The 20,230-nt window shown below is 35.7% G+C and overlaps 1 protein-coding gene across 6 annotated transcripts in view; it reads right to left on the bottom strand.

The window, feature by feature from the left end:
• TENM1 (teneurin transmembrane protein 1) overlaps positions 1–20,230 on the bottom strand; it is a 995,735-nt gene that overhangs the window by 434,997 nt on the left and 540,508 nt on the right. For all 6 annotated transcript variants that reach the window (XM_036227172.1, XM_036227175.1, XM_036227174.1 and 3 more), the window contains one exon: positions 15,729–15,969. In XM_036227172.1, the coding sequence (XP_036083065.1) occupies positions 15,729–15,969 (241 nt within the window). The remainder of the gene's footprint in view (positions 1–15,728; positions 15,970–20,230) is intronic.

Raw genomic sequence — 20,230 nt, forward strand, 5'->3', positions numbered from 1 at the left:
ATTTTTGAAGTATTCAACATTCCTATGGGAGGGTATCTGTCTCTCTATAAAGACTTCTGGAAGAAGATTTTCTTACCAGGCACTCAGTATCTTATCTACCTCCTCAAGCCCACACTTTTTACTAGATTGAGGCTATTTCCACTCGATATTGGTTTATTGTCCAAACAAATACCCTGAGCACAAGGGCCAGAGAACATGCATAACTCAATAATTTTACCCCAGATATTTACCCTTGCTGACAAGGAAATCTTCATAAGAGATGCGTAATAGAAAACATATTATACTCTCAATTTTTAAAATTGCTTTTCAAATTGTCCCCTTTGTGAACCTGTCATGAGGCATAAATCTAAAACCTGAACTACTGATTAGAACATGCGGAATATATAATGATTATAGTAAATGAAACAACGTTAACTCCCTTCAGGTTAGGCCATCTAAGAAACAGTCAAATTCAGCTTTGTGTTATACTCCTAAACTCAATAAATATAATCCCACTTAAATATAGGAGAATATTTAAATCAGGCCTTCCTGCCATAGAAATGTTCTCTCCCACATCTGCTATGTGAGTTCCAAAGCTCAAAGAAAATACTCATTGGTCTATTTTATTCAGGGACAGCACAGGGAAATAAACAAGGTAAAGTCAACTTGAGGAGTATATAGTGATTTCACACACTCCTTTGACCCCTAAAAATACATCTCTATATGGCAGATATAATATTAGCACTAAACTTATTTCTCTTTGCATCATTGTCAATACTCAAACAAATCATCATGGATTCATGAGATACAATATAGAAAAGGCTGGTTGGAACTTAAACCTAATCTATATTGTATTTTTATCTTTGAATAAGAAACAAAATGAAGTTATATGTATTTCACAGTTAGACAGAAACTAACAATATGAAAGAAAATGCTGAAACTACTGTAGCTTCACAATGACTCAAGGCAAGGTAGATTTTTATGTAAGGTGTTGTATTTTTATCCCATCTTCATGAAAGGTTTTGTTCTTAAATTTATTTGTTTAACAAACTTTTATTGAGCACATATTGTATATCAGGCAAAACTTAATCATAGTTTAGTCTTGTACTGGCCTAACATTGCCTTGTTAACTATACTTGTCTGCCATTATCGCTACTGCCTGACAGAAAAGGATATGTAGCATCTTCCTTGTTTCTTCTTGGCTATTGGGAATTCTGAAGGAGTCATGACTATTCAATTGAAATTCATCTGATTTGTTTGAAGACATCATTTAGAATTAGTAATCTCGAAATTAATTAAAATCCAACTAAATGCAAAGCTCAATTGAGCAGAATACTTTCAGTGGAGGGGCAAACAATAAAAAGGCAATCCATAGAGTAAAAGGGATAGTAAAGTCAGATAATACCACAAGTATGATTTACCTTTATTCCCTCATTTTACTGTTGAGGAAAATGAAGTTAAGAGGAAGAAAAACACTATCAAAATTACACAGCTATTTAGTCGCACAACTGGACTTGGCCTCAAGATTTCTAATTTTAAGTCCAGTGCTTTTTCAACTATGAACAAGAGGCCATCCACAATTTACAAAAGATATCCCAGGACCACTAGACATTTTTTCCACTCTACAATATCCTCTATACTTTGACTTCTGTATAATAAAAAATCATATTCAAAATGACAACCCTGACATTCAGTAAGATTTTTAATTATAAAGAGTAAATTATTATGATTTGGGTTAAAATGAAAAGTAGATTCATATTTAAGAATGATTTTCAACAGGAATGGCAATTTTCAAAAAGTTTGATTTAACCTTAAGGTAAACACTGAATCCAATTAACCAGAACCCCTAATTTTCTGGGCATTTAGGCTAATCACGATTTTAATATAAATAAAACCTAGATTATGTCTGTAAGGGGAAATTTAAACTGAACTATAAATATTCACTGAAAGACAAGAAGGGATGACTTGGGATTCTTTATACTTTAGACACAAATTGTTATAGTGGAAAGAATATTGGATTCGTTGCATGAAGACTTGCATTTCAACTTTAACTCTTGTTCTTACTGCCATATAAACACATTATTAAAAATTTCCAAGACTCATTCAGTTTCTTTATCTTTATGTTGGTCATAAATTCTGTTATAGGTAACTCACATATTTTTTTTTTAGTTTCAAATGAGATAATGAGTTAAATGACTTTGGACAATTGAAAATTATACATGCACACATACATGAGCACATATGCCTAACATATACACATACATATATGCAATAATTTATGTAAAATCTCAGTCTTTTGAATATGACACATGAAAAAAATATTTAGCTACAAGAATATCTACTAAATAGCAATCAGTCATGTTGTCATAAAGTTATCTAAGTTAATGATAGTATTCAGCATAGCGAATCACAAAATTTGAAAGATTGGACTATCATAAATTTAAAAAATACAATTATTTTAGTTGAGTTGAAAGGTGAGGAAAATAGCAAATTGTGAATATTGTTTTTTCCAGAAGAAAATAAATTTACTTAGAAAGCTAATATTGTGCCACAAGAGGAAAGAATAAATGATATCCGTGGTTTTATGTTGTACTTGATATTTTATTAGTTGAATTGGAAGTAGTCATAAATTAGCATTTATGTTGTCAATGAAAGCCCTGTGTATACATATGTAATTGTTAAATACCTTCATCAGTAACGGGACTGCCTAATGTGTTACGTATGCCAGATGGAGACAATAAATCTAAATTATAATCTTGGATTGGCCAATGATAGCTGCTTGCCCTTTAGAATATGACTTATATTGAAAATCTACTTTAAATAAGGGTAGGAGGATATAATACCTCCCTCTAATACAATATTTGCAAAGGCAAACTTCTAGCACCTACGGGATTTATTATTCCTCAAAGGCTGTAGGCCCTTGTTGAGACTTGGTGACCTAGGAAGCCTGTATCACCGTGTAGGATCGTGCTATTTTCTTTAGTATTATGTGACCATCCTTGTAAATTTCCTTATCCTTTACCAGTAAGGAAACTTAATCTCTAAATTGGTATGTTGTTTCTTTCTGTAAACCACATAGCCATGCTGGTGACTACTGTGTACCTCCTCACTGAATGTAGTCCTTTCCCTCTTCTTCCCTCCTTCCAATTTATATGGAAGTTTTGACCTATTCAGCTTCCTCCCAATCTACTATTTCATTTTGAAAGAGTAGTCTCTGATATCTGTGGTTTCTATTTTCTTACCTCTTAACAATTCTTCAAATACTTTGGAGTCTAGCTTCAATCTCATCACTGTACTGAAACTGGCTGCTTAAAATTTAAGAAGTCTTGTAATTGACAGTCAGTGATCTCCTCTCATGCACATTCTACTTGATCTATGAAACATCTGAAAATCAAGATCACTATTCTTTGAAATTTTCTCCTCTCTTGTTTTTTTTTCTCTTCTATAATTACTCCTTAATCACCGATGCTGGCCTTTTCTCCTTTATAAACACCTAAGGTGTGTTGCCATGGTTTGCTTTATAGCTTTCTTGTACTAAACTCTGTGTCTAGGTCTTTCAATATTTCCTTCATCATTCATGGAAATTCAATATTTATGTGCCTGTATAAAATTCTTTATTATCCATGTCTATCATGGGCTCTGAAATCAGGCAGAAGTAAGTTTGAATTGGCTCCATTACATACTAACGGGTGACCTTGTGGCATATTGTTCAACTTCTCTATGTCTTGGTTTTAAAAACTTTAAATTGTAATAAATGCAATGATAGCTTGGCACAACGTTTAGCACACAGTAGGTATTCAGTAAGTGGTAGGAGAAAACCTTTTCTCTTTTTCTTCCTCTCCTGGGACCCAGATCCACATTTTCAACTATTTATTGGATATTGGATGTTTCAAACTAGATGTCCCACATAGATTTTTAATATTTCCCCCAAAGCCTCATTGTTGGCTTTTTCCAACTATTGTTTCTGATTTCAGAAATCTACTCCATCTGCAGTTCCTTGCTCAGTTACATACTCTGTCTGTCCAAATATCCTACAAAAATTTTGTTGAACAGTATGAACAAAGCACTGAGGAATTAAAGTAAAAACAAAAGATACAGTCCTTTACTCAATTTACAACAAGGAATAAAGACAAGTAAATAAAATATTTGGAGTGCAAATATATAATGGAATAAGGTCTTCATAGACATGCACAGGATGATATGAGGCCATAGATAAGGGAAAATTCTATGAAAGTTACTGTGGGGAAGTCAAGGCTAGTAAAGGAAGACTTCTAAGAGGTATTTTTGACTCCTTCTCCCCTTCTCAAATACTACATCTAGCCAGACCACGAGCAGTATTATTAGCCTCAATATGATTACTATTTTAAGGTAAAGGCTTTCTCCTTCACTAGCATGTGAGCTCCATAAAGGCAAAAATTGTATCTGTTTTGTTCTGTTGTACACCAACAACTAGAACAGTGTGTGGTATAGAGTAGGCTCTCAATTCAGATTTGTCAAAATTTGTTAAAACTTATCTATGCCAGAATTAAATCATAGAATTTATTATTAACCATTTTTATTTAAAATATTTGCATTATACACATTCTTATACCTTCAGATATCACACCAAAAAAATTTAACAGAATAGAGGAGCAGATTTTCCTATTTATTTGCTTATATGTTTGCCAAAGGGGGCAATTCTTTTTGAAGATTTCTGTTCTTTAAATGGATTACTCAGTACTGTACTTTCACAGTTTTTGGAGAAACATTTCAAATACCTCACGACTTAACTGGATCTTATCATTTGCTTTAAAAGCTATAAACATTTTTTTGGGTTGTGGAATTAATAAGGAATCAGCTGGATTCTTTCAAAGAGAGATGTTTAGTAGAATGTCTTACACACACACACACACACACACACACACACACACACACACACTCCACTGTGGAAAATAAGGAGAATAATTGAAAGGAAAATAAATTTTTGCTACTTCAAATATATTTCATACTTCTAGTAAAATATAACAGACAAGTGTTTATTAACTTGACACGGCAGTGAAAATATTTATTATGAGTAACTGGATAAGTAACTTTGTAGTCAATGAAGTTGTTAAGAACTAGTTTCTCTCTTTATCAAAATCAGGTATTTCTGTTTTTGGATTTACAATCTAAGACAAGGAAGTATATATGATGAGAGAGGGCAAAAATACTGATACAGAGATTCCTTTAAAATTTCATTTTGTTTGCTATACTTACTTATTTAATTAATCATCTCATTTTTAAAGAATTCTCTAAAACATCTGTCTAAATTCACATTTAAATTGCTAAATAAATCTTTTCCATATTAAAACCAGACTTCACCTTGCTTATGGTATAATTTTTTTCTTTATAAAATAAAACATTACGTTTACCTATGGTCGATTAAAAAGAATTTTTAAAACTAATACCACCACTAAAGTGTCTAGAGACTGTATCACAATAACCTTCAAAATATTGTCCTTCATGACCTAAGTACAATAAACTTTTAGAGATATATTTTTACTCTCAATATCTATAAAATATTTTTAAGGCTACAGAATTATCTTTCATGTAAATTTAACATATTCCACATCCATCATTTGGTGTAGGCTGAAATGCTTGGTTTATTCTTGTTCATTTGTAGTAAACAGGATTTATACATCATAGATTAGTTCTACAAAGTCTTTTCTGTCTCAAACAGAATCTTTAAATCTGTGGCTGAAGATGTATTTTGCTAACACTAGTTCTATTAAAGGATTAAAGCATGAGATATTGCTGGATCTAGGCACTGAATGTGTTTTTTTGTCCTGTCATTATCGAAAGAAAAATATGTCTTTAAATCTATCTTTCATTGCAAATGTCCTAATGAGGAAAAAAACTACTTATAAATGTTAGGTAGATTTTAGTAATACTGTAGAATTAAGAAGTATAATCACTACTGGGGAACTTACTTTTATGGGCTAGTATTTAAAGAGTATTATCCATAGATACTTTAATCACAACCATCACCACTTCCTAATGATTCTTCTTTCTCCAAGATAGACAATAGCTCTAGAATTCTGATAACAAGCATTGGTCATATAGTTTTAATTTCTCTTTCCATTTCTTTCCAACATCTCCTCTGTCAATGGTCCCGGCCGTTCTTTTATAAAAGTAACCCTATTGACTCCAATTAATTGTCGTATTAGCCTAAAGTCAGTGAGGGCAGTTAGCATCATACCAAGCTACAATCATCTGTCAGAATATGGTAAAAATCAATGAAGATAGTTGCTACTCACTCTTCTGGCACTACTCCACTATGCAAGTCTGATTTGTCTTTGAGAGTTGAAGTGGTTATGTTAATAGAAACTCCAAGTTCTCCTTAATATTAAATATCACAGCAAAATCTTTAAGTAAGATTCCTTTTGGAGGCTAGATCATGATTAACATCCATCACCACTGAGAACAGATCAAGTAAAGTCAGTTAGGGTCTAGAGCTAACACCTGGTCTAAAATTCCAAATGAGTAAGGGCATCAAGTAAACAGCTCGAATTGGGGGACAACTAAGAGAATAATTAATGGAGACTAAAAATGGCTGTAATTCCACTTCAAAGTGAATTCCAGTGAAAAGGTTGAGGAGATAAGAGAACTGTCCTAGTGTTCTGCAAAGAGTGGCTATGTGAGAATTCCTGATTTAAAAAAAGAGCAATACTCCACTTTTTCTGGTGTTACAGGCAGAGTAATCCACTAGTACACAAAGTGCATGGATAGAATGGAGAGACTCTTACAGAAAGGAAAGCAGTAAGTCAGGATTCTGAGAAGCTAGAATAGAACAAAAACTAGTGTCAAGGGGATGGAGATGGGAGAAATATGACACAAAGAAAGAACAGAAAAATGGGAGGACATAAAATGAAAGTGCAAATCACATGTAAGGTCTAAAATAATCCGTGTAACAACCATATGAAATGAGTGCTAATAACTCATTATTAAGATCAGGAAACTGAGGTTCAAAAAGGTTCAATGATTTGTGCAGGCGTATGAAGCTAATGAGGAGCAGAACTGAACTTTAAACCCACATCTATTGGTTTCTACAAACCAAAATCTTAGCCACTCTTACACTATTTATGAAGAAGGCACAACAGGATAGCTTTAGGATTGAGGCTTATCTCACGGGAAGGGAAAAGAGGCTCTGGAGCAGAATCACAGAATAAGAGGATCTGAAAACTCTAGTATATCCAAAGATACACACCTAAATATGAAAGGAAAATATTGCAATTTACCAGTTTGAATTTCAGAATGAAATTTAGATTTCTGGCTCATAGCTTAAAAATTATAGGCTTTTGGTTCAGGAATAATAGTTTTTTAAAAATTTTTATTTTTCAATTTGAGTTGACATTCAATACTATTTTATATTAGTTTCAGGTATACAGTAGAGTGGTTAGACATTTAAATAATTTACAAAATGTTCCCTCTGATCAGTCTAGTACCCACCTGATACATACATAGTTATTACAAAATTATTGACTATATTCTTTATGCTATATTTCACATCATTGTGACTTTTTTCATAACTACCAATCTGTATTTCTTAATCCCTTTATCTTTTTCATCCAGCTCAAAAACGCCCCCTCCCATCAGCTTAGCGATAATCAGTTTGTTCTCTGTATCTGTGAGTCTGTTTTCATTTTGTTTGTTCATTTATTTTTTCTTTAGATTTCGCATATAAGTAAAATTATTTGGTATTTGTCTCTCTCTCTGACTTATTTCACTTAGCATAATACTCTCTAGGTCTATTCATGTCATTGCAAATGGTAGAAGAATGATTATCTCATTAGTATTAGAAGTAACTCATTTGCTCACAGAATAGCCAACCTAGTAAGAAGGTTTAAACAGCAATGGAGAGAAAGGGAGAGGAAGAACAGGAAGAATAATGTGTATGATTCTGAGTGCAATGTTTTTCCCGGGATGTCTTTTCCTCCATTTTTTACCTAATGCTTCCTCACAATTTTAGATCAAAATGATTTTTAGGACATTTTCCCAGGCAAATTTCCATTTTCCCTCTTCCACTTGCTTCAAACACTTCTTTGGCCATCACTATTCCCATCTCAGTTATATTACCGCCTCTAAGTGTTCCTATCTTGAAATAACTTAAATTTAATAAAGTACTTATCATGGAATTGCTATTTATATTGCTTGGTATTTCCTATTGCAGGAAGTGGCTAAATGTGAAGATCCCAGACTTACAGTCTGGATCAAAACCTGACCTGGAGTTAGTATTTCTACCTGTAGGATTTTTCAAAGATCTTCAACACCTCTGTACCTCAGTTTCTTCATCTATCCAATGAAGTTGTTGACACCAATAATACCTACTACCTGGAGTTATTGTAAGGATTAAAGCAGTTGATTATAAAGGGCTTAGAACAGAGTTTGGAATATAGCGATGCTATACACTTAGCTATCATCATTATTAGTACTACACCACAAGTTTCTTCAGTACAGAGACTCTTCTTATTCCTCATAGCAGTTGCAGTACATGATGAATAATCGGTAAATGCTTGCTAAATGCCTCCTTGTTCAGGGAATGCTCAATAATACAGAGACTGTAAGGTATATGTGGATATTGGATGTTTTTAGAGCAGACTAAAGCTAATATGCTCTCTGAACTGTAGTGATTCTGAACTCGTCTCTTTGTCACCAGGGCAGTACCAGGTTCTTATAGTGAAAATAATATTTATCTCACATTTTCTATGTGCCCATCCCTGAGCAGACATTTTGCATATATTATCTCATTTAATTCTCACACAAACCCCACAAAGTAAGGTAATTTTTATTCCAATAACAGATGCAGAAACTGAGACCCATGGAAGTTAAGTAATGTGTCCAAATTCACAACCATATAAGTAGCTTAGTCCAGGGTTGTTTAAGCACATATGCTTAACAAATCATCCAGGCTCTCCATCTCCATCTTTGGCAATGTGCCCATCTTTCCAGGTTGTGAAATATATTGCCCTAACTCCACCATAAAAAAGATAATACAGACATTGGAAATGTGGAGAGAAGTCTTAGAGGAAGAGCTGGAAAGGCTGATCTCTGAGTAAGGGAGGGCTCATGGCAGGACATAATCCTGAATGTACTAGGTAGTCAGGGCATTGTTTCTATGAATGACAGCAGAGAGGTAACCATCCAAAAGCTGTTATAGAGATCTGTCACAGGACAACAATCTTATAAATCCTTGCAGATATGTGCCATTAAAACCTAGAAGAAGGAAGTGTTCTAATAACTGGAATTGCTAGTTATTATAAATTGAATATTTGTATCCGCCTCCCCAATTCACAATTCCCAGTGTGATGGTATTTGGAAGTTGAGTCTTTGGGAGGTGATTATGTCATAAGGATAGAGTTTTCATAATTGGGATTAGTGGCCTTATCAAGGAGATCTCTGGGAGCTTCCTTACCCATTCTGCCATGTTAGGAGGCATTGAGAAGATAGCAGTCTATGAATTAGGAAGTGGGTTTGAATCAGATGCCAAATTTGCCAGTGTCTTGATCTTAGACTTCCCAGCCTCCATACTGTGATAAATAACTATTTGTTATTTAAACTACTCAATATATGGTATTTTTCTTATAACGGCCTGAATGGACTAAGGCAGTGGTAAAGGGTATATTCCATTTAAAAGTATACTAAGAGAGGAAGTGAAATGATGTTGTATGTGTTGTATATGTTGGAGAAAATCATGAACATAAGGGTAGGAACACCTTTAGTAAGTTGAAAATAGAAATAGAATGGGATAAAAAGTAGAGTCATGTCTTCTGTATTATTATGGTTACTATTAACATTTATCAAGTGCTTACTATGTGTCCAGCTGCTCTAAATACACTGCAAGCACTAACTGATTTAATCCCCACAACAGCCTTATGAATAGGTATTACTACCATCCTTAAAGATGAGGGAAATTGAGGCATGATAATGATGTCAAGTATTACACCCTAGGTCATACAGCTAATGAATAATGGTTTAGGGAGTTTATAATAGCCCCTTGGGTCAGATGGAAGAAATATATACTCATTTCTAACACAGACCACAAGAGTGTACTAAAAATAGTATAGTAAACATGAGTATTTCATCTTTATAGACATCTGCTATACATATGACTAGTCCCCAGCCTCCCCTGTTGACAACTCCACCTCCAAGAAGGCAAAGAAAATGATAAGACTTTCTTCTCTCACTGACTCAAGAGAAACTGGTGAGTTGAAGGTGACAGAGACCTTTAGAGAAAACGACAATTTTAGTTTAGAGTTCCCAAGTACATTATGAAGCAAAAATTCTAGACTTTAGGAAAACAAGTCTCTAAAATTAAGTAGGTTTAATCCCACATACCGAGACACTATAAAAAAAGAGGCTTGTTGACTATTGAAATCTGTGTGCCTATACTTGGTGCTCATCACTCAGTTTAGGTTTCTAAAGGATATCTACTAAAACAAAGAGATGAAAATCAGGGATAAATAAATATGAGAGTATGGTGAAAATAATGGCAAGAGGGTTAATGCCCAGATGAGCCTGACACTTGAAAAAAATTGCTAAAGATGACTAGTATTTTTTTTTATAAAATACATGCTTAGAGAAAGAGCAAGGTTAGGTGCCGCAGGCCACAGACCTCAAGCTGTTTGACACAGTCGCAGCTGGAGTGAAGCGTCGCTTGCAAAGGAAGTGATGCTAGAATCATCTGTGCTTGTTGCTTTCCTCTGTATTGTCTATATCGAAAGTTTATGCATTGCTTTTGATTACTGTTCCATCCTTGGGAGAGGAGGGGGGTGTTAGGGGGAAAGGCAACTTTTCCAAAAATAGGGCACAAAGAAATATAAGTAATAGGAATTAATCAAACAACTTGATCAAAGGAGAAAGCAAGATTTACTTTCTGAGTGGGCCATTGTGTCAGTGCTTATGTGGAAAGCCCCTGTTAGGCCCACAAAGGGCGGGAGGGGGACGTGGTAGCTGAAATAATGATTCTTACTAGAAATTACTGTTTTACTATTGCTATGGGCACGTAGACCTTTGATTATAGGAATATAACATTCTAAACAAACTTTCTGCTTCTGTAACCCCGCTTAGGAACCTAACCTGTGAGTTGACAAGTAGTGAATAGAAGAAAAATAGACCTTTGTGTTTAGAAAGAATGAAGAATGGGATTTGGGGCTTAAAACTCCTGCACCTCTACATTTTCGGGGAGATAAAAAAATAAAACTGCCTTGCATCAAGGCTTGCTGCTTGTCATTTTTCCTTTGCCGACTCCACGTATTGTTCAGCCCTGGAATTGGCTGGAGCTGGTCTCTGGCAGTTAGGGCAAATGTGCAACTTATGCAATGTTCCAAAATCAGGGTCATTTTCTAAACAACTAGCTTTCTTTGTGATCGTTACAACTTAAATGGGTAAAAATAAATATCAATAACTAAACTGAAGCCTAAGATAGGCAAAGTATTCATAAGAGGGCACTTAATTGTTCTAAATGAATTAAAATTATATCTCAGAGTGGAGACAAGTCTTGTGGATTGGATTACCTAGTCATAGTTACTAAAGTATCAGGACTGTAGTGTGGTGAAATGTGTTAGAAGACTGGAGTCAGTAGACATTGACTTTGGTTTTCAAAAGGAACAGGAAGCCCATGGGCTCCATAGATTAGATCAAGAAACATCATGTTGATTGAATGCAAAATTCTAGAACAAGTTATTAAAAAGTTAATTAATAAGAACTTAGAAAAAAATAGTAACCATGAGAAGGCAGCATAAACACTCTAAGAACAAGTTCTATAAGACGAATCTCATTTAATTTCTATTTTTGACATGGTTATTGAATTGGCAGATCAGGACAAATGTATGTATACTGCATCTGGATATCAGCAAGTCATTTGACAAGATCTCTCATGATATGCCTTGAACAAGATGAAAAAAATGTGGGTTGTATGTTAGTAAAAAAAATGCTGCCTGATGGAAAAATGTCAACCCACAGAGAGGTTCCGGCAGCATGCCACAGAACTCTGATCTTGATCTTGCCCTATGTATCATTTTTATAACTTACATAAAAATTTAATAACTTACATAAAAATGAGGAAAGTATACCTAAGAAGCCTACAGATGACACGATTGTGATAGCAATACTATGCAAATATTTTGTATGGCAGAATTAGAATTCAGCTACATCTCCACAGGCTAACAAGATAAAATCAAATTAGGACGAATTAAGCCTCTCAACGTATTTCCACCTGTATTCTCATATCCCAAACATGCAATTTTTAAAAAACTTCAACTATATAATTATGGAATAAATACATTGTGACTTAGCCTCAGAACTTGTAAAAAAGTTTTAAGAGTTTAATTAATAAGTGTTTTCACTGTGTATCATTAGTGCTATGTAGCCACCAAAAAATGCTGATATTGAAGTGGAGAACATTAACATAAATACTTAGAACAATGCAGACAACTGACTTTTGCCCTTTTCTAACTGAATCAATCAAGGTGATTGCAAAGAGGTCCATCTAAGGCACTTCAGGTCCACTCCCAGCCTTTACACAAGGGACAGCCATAAGGGGCCATGCTGGTGCTTTTTTAAGTCACATGACCTTTCTCTCCCCTTTGCCTCAGCTGACTGAGGGGATAGATGAGAGGGAGGGCTTGCCAGGGAACTTGAATGCAACCTGGTACAAAAGGGATGAATTGGGTTACTCAAATTCCTTCTCTAAGATTTTTGAACTGAAGGGGAGCAGAATTTGCCATCCTCAAGTATGCCTCTTTTACAAGTTGATTATTTTGGGCTGATTCTTTTTATGAAACAGCAGGCACAGGAGAAGCTCTGAAAACCAAGTAGAAGTTACCCATTGTAAGGGATATTTACATTTATAAAGGAAATCTCCATTTGTAAGCCTGTCTCTCTTTCTGTACCAGGAAGAGGAGGGTGCCTAAATCTGTAGAAACAACAATGGAGAAGGCATAAAAACTTTACCCTTGTTCACTGTGCTTTTCCTGATAACCTCATAACTGGCTCCCCACCCATGTCTTTCATAATTAGCTAAAGATAGTATTTAAAGTAATGGCTTGTACCATTTTAGCAAATAATTCAGTTTTCCTGGTTTTCTCCCATGTATACAGGAGGTATTAAACTTCTGTTTGTGTTTTCCCTGTTAACCTCTCATTATAGGGTGGTCTCAGGCAAGAACCTATACAGGCAGAAAGAAAATAATTTTCCTCCCCTATAGAACCCACAGCTAGCAAGAGTATTAGGCAGTTAACAATGGAACATAGAGGTGAAGGGATGAGGTGAGAGGTGCCAGGAGGTATCCTTGGAGTTATGTGGTGCAGTGGAAACCAGACACTGCCATGCGAAAGTAGAAACTGTTATAGATAAAAGAAATATCGAGCTGATGATACATTAGACAAAGAAAGTAACAGAGAAAGGCAAAAATGGAGAGAATCGCTGAGTCATATATTAGTTTCAGAGATCTATAGACCTTACCTTCCTGTGGAGGTTGACTGATATTTCCTGGGTTCCCAGGAACCGACCATATATTTAAAAAGATGTTTTAAATTACTCCAGGAAACCTGACTGACCTCTACTCCTTTCAGCCAAATTGGCTAATAAGAATCCACACCTACACTCAGCCTTGGCTATGATATGTCAAGAGAAGTTTAGACAAACTGTAGTGTGGGACTGGAGTGCAGAGAGACCAGGATAGAGGATTTGAAACCAGTTAATGTGAAGAATAGGTGGAGGAAATTGGGAAACATTTAGCTTTAAAAGACTGGATGTCAGGTGTGAGAGAGATTTTATTTATTCTGTGAGGTCCTAGAACTAGATCTGTGAGAAAATAAGCAGAGTTTAGGGGGAGATTTTGGTTCAGTAAGAATGTTCTAGTAGTTGTTTGAGATGACATGGAATGCCTTAGGAATGAGTCAGTTCTCTGTTTTGGAGATATTTGATCAGAGACATGTGACCACTTAGTAGAGGTAGTGATGCTACCTTTGAATTGTATAAAGCTTTATAATATATGAGGTACTTTCTGTTATACTAACTTGATCTTCCTTAGCAACCTGTTGGGGCAGGTATTTTTATATTCATTTTTACAGATGAGGAAGCTGAAGCTCAGAGATGTTACGCAGTCATGAGTAAGCACCAGGGGACCCACAGTTGCCTTTTATTGACTTCATGTGAAACAAACATTTTAAAGGATATATTTGGAAAGTCCTAGCTGACCAGCCTGATTGACAGAGTTTCTAGTTGTTTTTTTTAATTCATCTTTGTGATGCTGAATATATTTTTAAATGTACTAAAAAGGTACTCTCTGTTCAGTCTCACATGAAAACTTATATTTTTCTCTGTGTCTTATGAAACTGAGACCAATTAATACATTCTTTGTACAGATATAGAAGGTTCATGTGAGCAGATTGTACAAACATGCTTAGATAAACATTTCAAATAAGAATAGTTTTCTCTTTCCATTTTCCTGAGTCCATTCCACCCCCATCCTTCCAGACTTCCTGGAGAAAGGGCGTGTGTTTGCTTGTTAGGACTGCTAGTTAACCAGATTGCCTCAGTGTTTTCTTAGCTCTCTAACACTAAGCCCTGCAAAGGACTTTTAAAAAGAGTGAGTAAATCACATAGTTATTGAAAACTCCTTGAATATACACCGTCTATTGATCTCTGCTTCTCTCATTTCAGTCACCTCTCTACTTTCAATTAAACAGAAAAACAATATACACACCTTATATCACAAGCATAGTTCTAATTGAGTTATCTCCATCATAGGTGCTCACTGCTATATTTTCTTTTTGGCGATATCAGAAATATCAGTTTATGAAACTATGTAACCTAGTAAGTGATGGGTGACATAGAGTTTCCTGGATTTGAGCCATACTGCTTTCAATTTATTGGTGGTGACATATTCTCTGATGCCATGGCTAACATTTAATTTAATATGCTGCTTAGGAAAAAAATAACCAGCCTTATAATGTGGGTTAATCAGTCCTCCCCATTCTATTCCAGTTCCCAAATATTAGGATAAAATTGATCAGAGTTGACACTAGACATTGCTTATCAAGTGATAGATCATACCAATTGTTTACATATAAATGTATTTTTAAAAAGCTTTGGTGTTAGATCTAAATAAGGCATGTGGAAGACAAAGGGGAAGTCCTTGAATTTATAACAGAATACTATGTTTTATTAGGTAATGTTTTTCTATGTTAATAGCAAGTTAAAGGCAGAATAGTTTTTAAAATTAAATGGACTTCCAATTCATGAAACGAATCTTTTTAAAAATGTTTGAGGAAACTTACTTTTTCAAAGAATCTTATAATAAATAAAATGCAAATAATCACTGTTCCCCCAATTGTGTTTGGATTTTCCTGTAATATTGAAATTTCTTAAAACAAAAGATGGCTGCCTTTTAGTAGTTTAAGGATGCAACAATAGTTTAGATAGTGGCTTTACTACCTGTGCTTTTGCGGGTGTCTACCTGTGGGATATTTATGCATCTGTGGTTTCATCTTTTCACATGCATATGCTTTGGTCTGTGTCTGCAGGTGTGCCTGGATCTAGATGTGTGTGTCCGTATGTGCATCTGTGCTTGTGGAGGGGTCTGCCCTTTTGCCCATGCATCTGGGTGTGTATCTATGTGCTCATTTGTGTGTCTCTGCAGATGTCTACAGTAAAATGAGTTTCTGCACTCAGTGGAATCATCCTCTGCCAATCCTTAAGTTTAGTGGGATCATTAATATTTCAAGTACCTGGTCTCCAATGGTATGTTGCTATTCAAGACCCAGGTGTTATGCAGATGAACTGAATCTTGTCTACTGGTTGGAGGAGCTGGAGCAGCTGGGCTGGGCTGGCTGCGTGTAGTCATTGATCTCCTCTGAAGAGAGTCTGCTGCAGGGGGTGGCTTCCTGGCACAGGTGCAGGCATGAGGAGGTGGTGGTGGTGGCGGGAGGGGTCTGAAGGCGAACTGGTTGTGTGGGCTGCTATGCATGTCTAAAGAGGAGAGAAGAAAAACAACAAAAAAAGAAACTTATTCTCTCACTTGGCATCAGTAAAACACCACTTGTCAGACTTACCAGATTTTAAAATAATAGAATATGGGGCTGGGGGAAGAGTTTTAAGTTCAGTATATATGTAAAAATGTCATTTATCTTCCAAAATCAGGTGCCGTATGCTCATGAAATGTAAAACATTCTCAATTGCATTTACATGTAAATTCTTCAGTGTTATAGCAGGTAAAAAGTAAATGAGGCCACCTCACATGATTTGACATAGTTTCTGCTACTGAACAAATAATTCATCAACAAGACACGAAGTTACAGAACAGAAGTGAGCTGATTTTCATCCACTGCAAAAGTCTCACTTCAGAAAATGCCAGTGAAAGGCACAAATTTATTGCCAGGAAAATTATTCAACACTTCCAATAAAGCTGTAAGGCTACCTTCTGGGTTACCTCAAAAAAGTATGCTAGCCTGCCTACATAGGAGCAAATCCATACTTCAGAAAAACAGTTTACACGTGCGTAACTCAATTGTGTGAAACTAATCTCTTTATTAGCCCCGCTACTCAGAGTGCTACTTTCAAAAAACAGGCTAAAAGGAGTTTGTTCAGGTTATATATATATATGTATATAATATGGATATAATATATATATACATATTATATCCATATTATATACATATATACATATATAATATATATATATTTATATTATATATATGTATATATATACTTTTTTTTCCTATGGCTACACAAAGAACAGTCTGCACCCAGAACCCCTCCATCACACCTTTCTAGGAGCTCTGCCATCGTTGCTATAGTTTGGTATTTTCCCACTGTATTCCTGGCAGCCACAAGTATAGACAGTGAGTTAGAAACTGGCCCATGAGAAATACTTAAATTAAACCTCTTTAAAAAATGCTATCATAGCTGATAGCCACCTTTCTTCCATAGGAGAAAAATAATAGATGCCAAGTGATATCTTGTTACACCAGCATGCTCTGGACCAACTTTGTAGACAATATGATTTTATCTGACCTCTCGAATAACTGAGAGATGAAAAGCAGAAAAATGCCAGAAACATTTGGTGCCTAGCTAAAGGCTCAGCTGGTTTGTGGGGAGACACACTTTTCAGTGGCCAATTACAGAAAAAAATATCAGTTCTTTCTGTCCTTCCACCTCAAACTTGAATTCTGAAGACATTGATATAGTTTTCATATTTTAAAACAATACTAGTGCCCCAAGAGCATGACAAATTCTTGGTTGTGTTTTCTAGTATAGGCAGCTCTCCCTTTAAATGAACTTGTTATGTGAACATGGAATTGTATAAAAGATAAATGGGAAGGGAGTGGATATCACTTGATTTCTACAAAGAATTCCTTTAGATAGTTAGCTACCCATGTATATTTAAAAGGATCTAAAATGTTTCATGTAAATCCTGGGAAAACATGGCGGAGTCAGGGACATCCTCAGATCTCTCCCCTTGAAACAACAATAAACTGAATATCTAAAATTGAACGAAAAACACCCAAACTGCATACCAGCATGTTTGAGTGTGGGATCAGCGCATAAGAGCTACCGTATGTCAGAACGACGGGTGTCGGGTAGTGGACTGGGACAAATAAAGAAGCTGCCTCTCGCAGCCACCAGAGCTCCTTGCAGGAGGAGGTGGATGGGTGAAAGTGCGGCGAATTCCCTGAACAGCCCTGCCTGGAGGTGCTGGGACTTTTCTACACAGCTGGCAGCAGGGCTCAGTCATCAGGGCAGAAAGCAGAGAAGCAAGACAGGATAGCAAAGAAACAACAGTCGATTTTTATCTGTTCCAGTTGCAAAACCAAGGCTGAGATATAGCTTCCAACCCCCAAATCAGTGGGCCCTGCCCCCCATACCATCTGAGATTGATCGTGCAAGCCCCAGAAGAATCTGAGAAAAAGCTATGGAAACAGAAGCTACCTCTCTCAACATCTGGAGCTCCCTGAAAGATGAGGGGGAGGGGAGAAGGTGCAGAGACTTCCCTGAACAGCTCTGCCTAGAAGTGCTGAGACTTTTCTACGCAGCCAGAAGCAGGGCTCAGTAATAAGGGCAGAAAGCAGAGAAGTGGGACAGGACTACAGAGAAACAACAGTTGATTTCTACTGGTCCCGGTGGAAAAACTGAGACTGTGCTGCAACCCCCAACCCCCAACTCTGAGGGCCCATCCCTCCACACCCTTCGAGACCTATTACAGCAGAACCCCATGGGAATCTGAGCAAACGCTACCAAACTGTTGCTAACACTGACACAGAATGCAACTTTTATTAGTGTATGTGATTAAAATCTATAAAAATAAAACACATTAGGCTATATATAAAGCAGAAATCCAAGAGACTTAGATGTCACCTACTTAAAACCAAAAGAGAAGCACATTCTTTGCAGCAGGCTAAAGAGAGACATTTATATAATAAATCTTCTTTCTGGAAAAACAATAGAATACACTTCCATTAATGCCCAGGAGGAGACATAGTTCATTCAACACCATGAACAACCAAGGCATCTCAGAAAGAAATAGAAAAATCTCCAGAAAATGAGCGTACAGACATAGAAATATGCGACTTAAGTGACAGAGAATTCAGGATGGTACTTCTGAAAAAACTCAGTGAGTTCTGAAACGAGTCACATCAACAATTTCAGAAACTGCAAAAACAGCTAGATGAGCAGAGTAAGGAGACTGAAACATTGAAAAGGAAACAAATAGAACTCCTGGAGACGAAGAGCACACTACAAGAGTTGAAAAATGAAAATAACAAGCTTGGGAAATAGAGTCGACCAAATGGAGGAAAGGATCAGTGATATTGAAGACAGAAATCTAGAAATAAATCAGAAGAAAGAAGAAAGAAACCAAAGAATAAAAAATAATGAAAGAGAAATATAAGAACTAGCTGATACCATCAGGCGAGGAAACATAAGAATAATGGGCATTATAGAAGGCGAGGAAAAAGGAACAGGGACTAGAAAGCATTTTCAGAAAAATAGTGGACAAAAATTTCCCAAATCTAACCTTGAGCTGGAACCTGGAATTCAAGAAGTCAACAGAACACCCGATGATCTCAACCCAAAAGGCCTTCACCAAGACACATTGTATTAAAGAAAGTTATCACAAATCTATGACAAGGATAAAATTCTCAGGGCAGACAGGGAGAAGAAAATGGTAATGTAAAAAGGAAAACCCATTAGATTATCATTGGTCTTCTCAGCGCAAACCTTATAAGCTGGAAAGAAATACAATCAAATATTTAAACTATTAAGTTAAAGGAACTACCAGCCTAGAATAATGTATCCAGCTAAGCTCTCCTTTAGATATGAAGGAAAAATGAAGACTTTTAAAGATGTACAAAAATTTAGGAAATTCTCCACTATGAGGCCTGCACTACAGGAAATACTGAAAAGAGTCAGATCACCTTAAACAAAATAAGAACAACAAAAATACGTAATTAGGAGTAAAGCGACAATCTTGCAAAAAGAAGCAGAGGAGGACAACCCCAACTAAGACTAGGGCATTATAAGCTTAAATAATAACAAGACAATTGCTATAGAAAGATTGTAATGAACGTTCAGCATACATAGAAACACATTGAGATAACAATGACTGAAAATAGGAGGATTCAAAGATCCAAATTCATAAAGGGGAAAGGGGATAAGTCACACAAAAGAAAATGGGTGACTGTATATATATGACTATCTTTTTTATATTTGTAATGGTAACCACATACCATAGAGTAAGAACCAAAGTATATAACATAAAAGAAAAAGAACAAGAAGGAGAACACAAAAAAGCCAATGAAAATAAAGAAAACAGAAACACAAGGACAAAGAAGCAATGGAAACACCGAGCTATCAGAAAGCAAAAGATAAAATGGCTATAAGAAGACCTCATATTTCAATAATCACCCTAAGTGTAAGTGGACTGAACTTACCAATAAAAAGGCACAGATTTACAGATTGGATCAAAAAACGAAACCTAACCAAATGCTGCCTCCAGGAGACACATCTCAGCTCCAAAGACAAATATAGACTCAAAGCGAAAGGATAGAAATTGATATTTCAACCAAATGGCATTCAGAGAAAAGTGGGAATAGAGGTACCAACATCAGACAAAACAGACTTCAAAATAAAAATATTAAAGAAAGATACTGAGAGACACTTCATAATGATAAAGGGAATCATGCACCAAGAAGACATAACACTTATTAATATTAATATCTATGCTCCCAATCAG

This window comes from Rousettus aegyptiacus, unplaced genomic scaffold (genome assembly GCF_014176215.1).
Source record: "Rousettus aegyptiacus isolate mRouAeg1 unplaced genomic scaffold, mRouAeg1.p scaffold_m13_p_9, whole genome shotgun sequence".
NCBI lineage: Eukaryota > Metazoa > Chordata > Mammalia > Chiroptera > Pteropodidae > Rousettus > Rousettus aegyptiacus.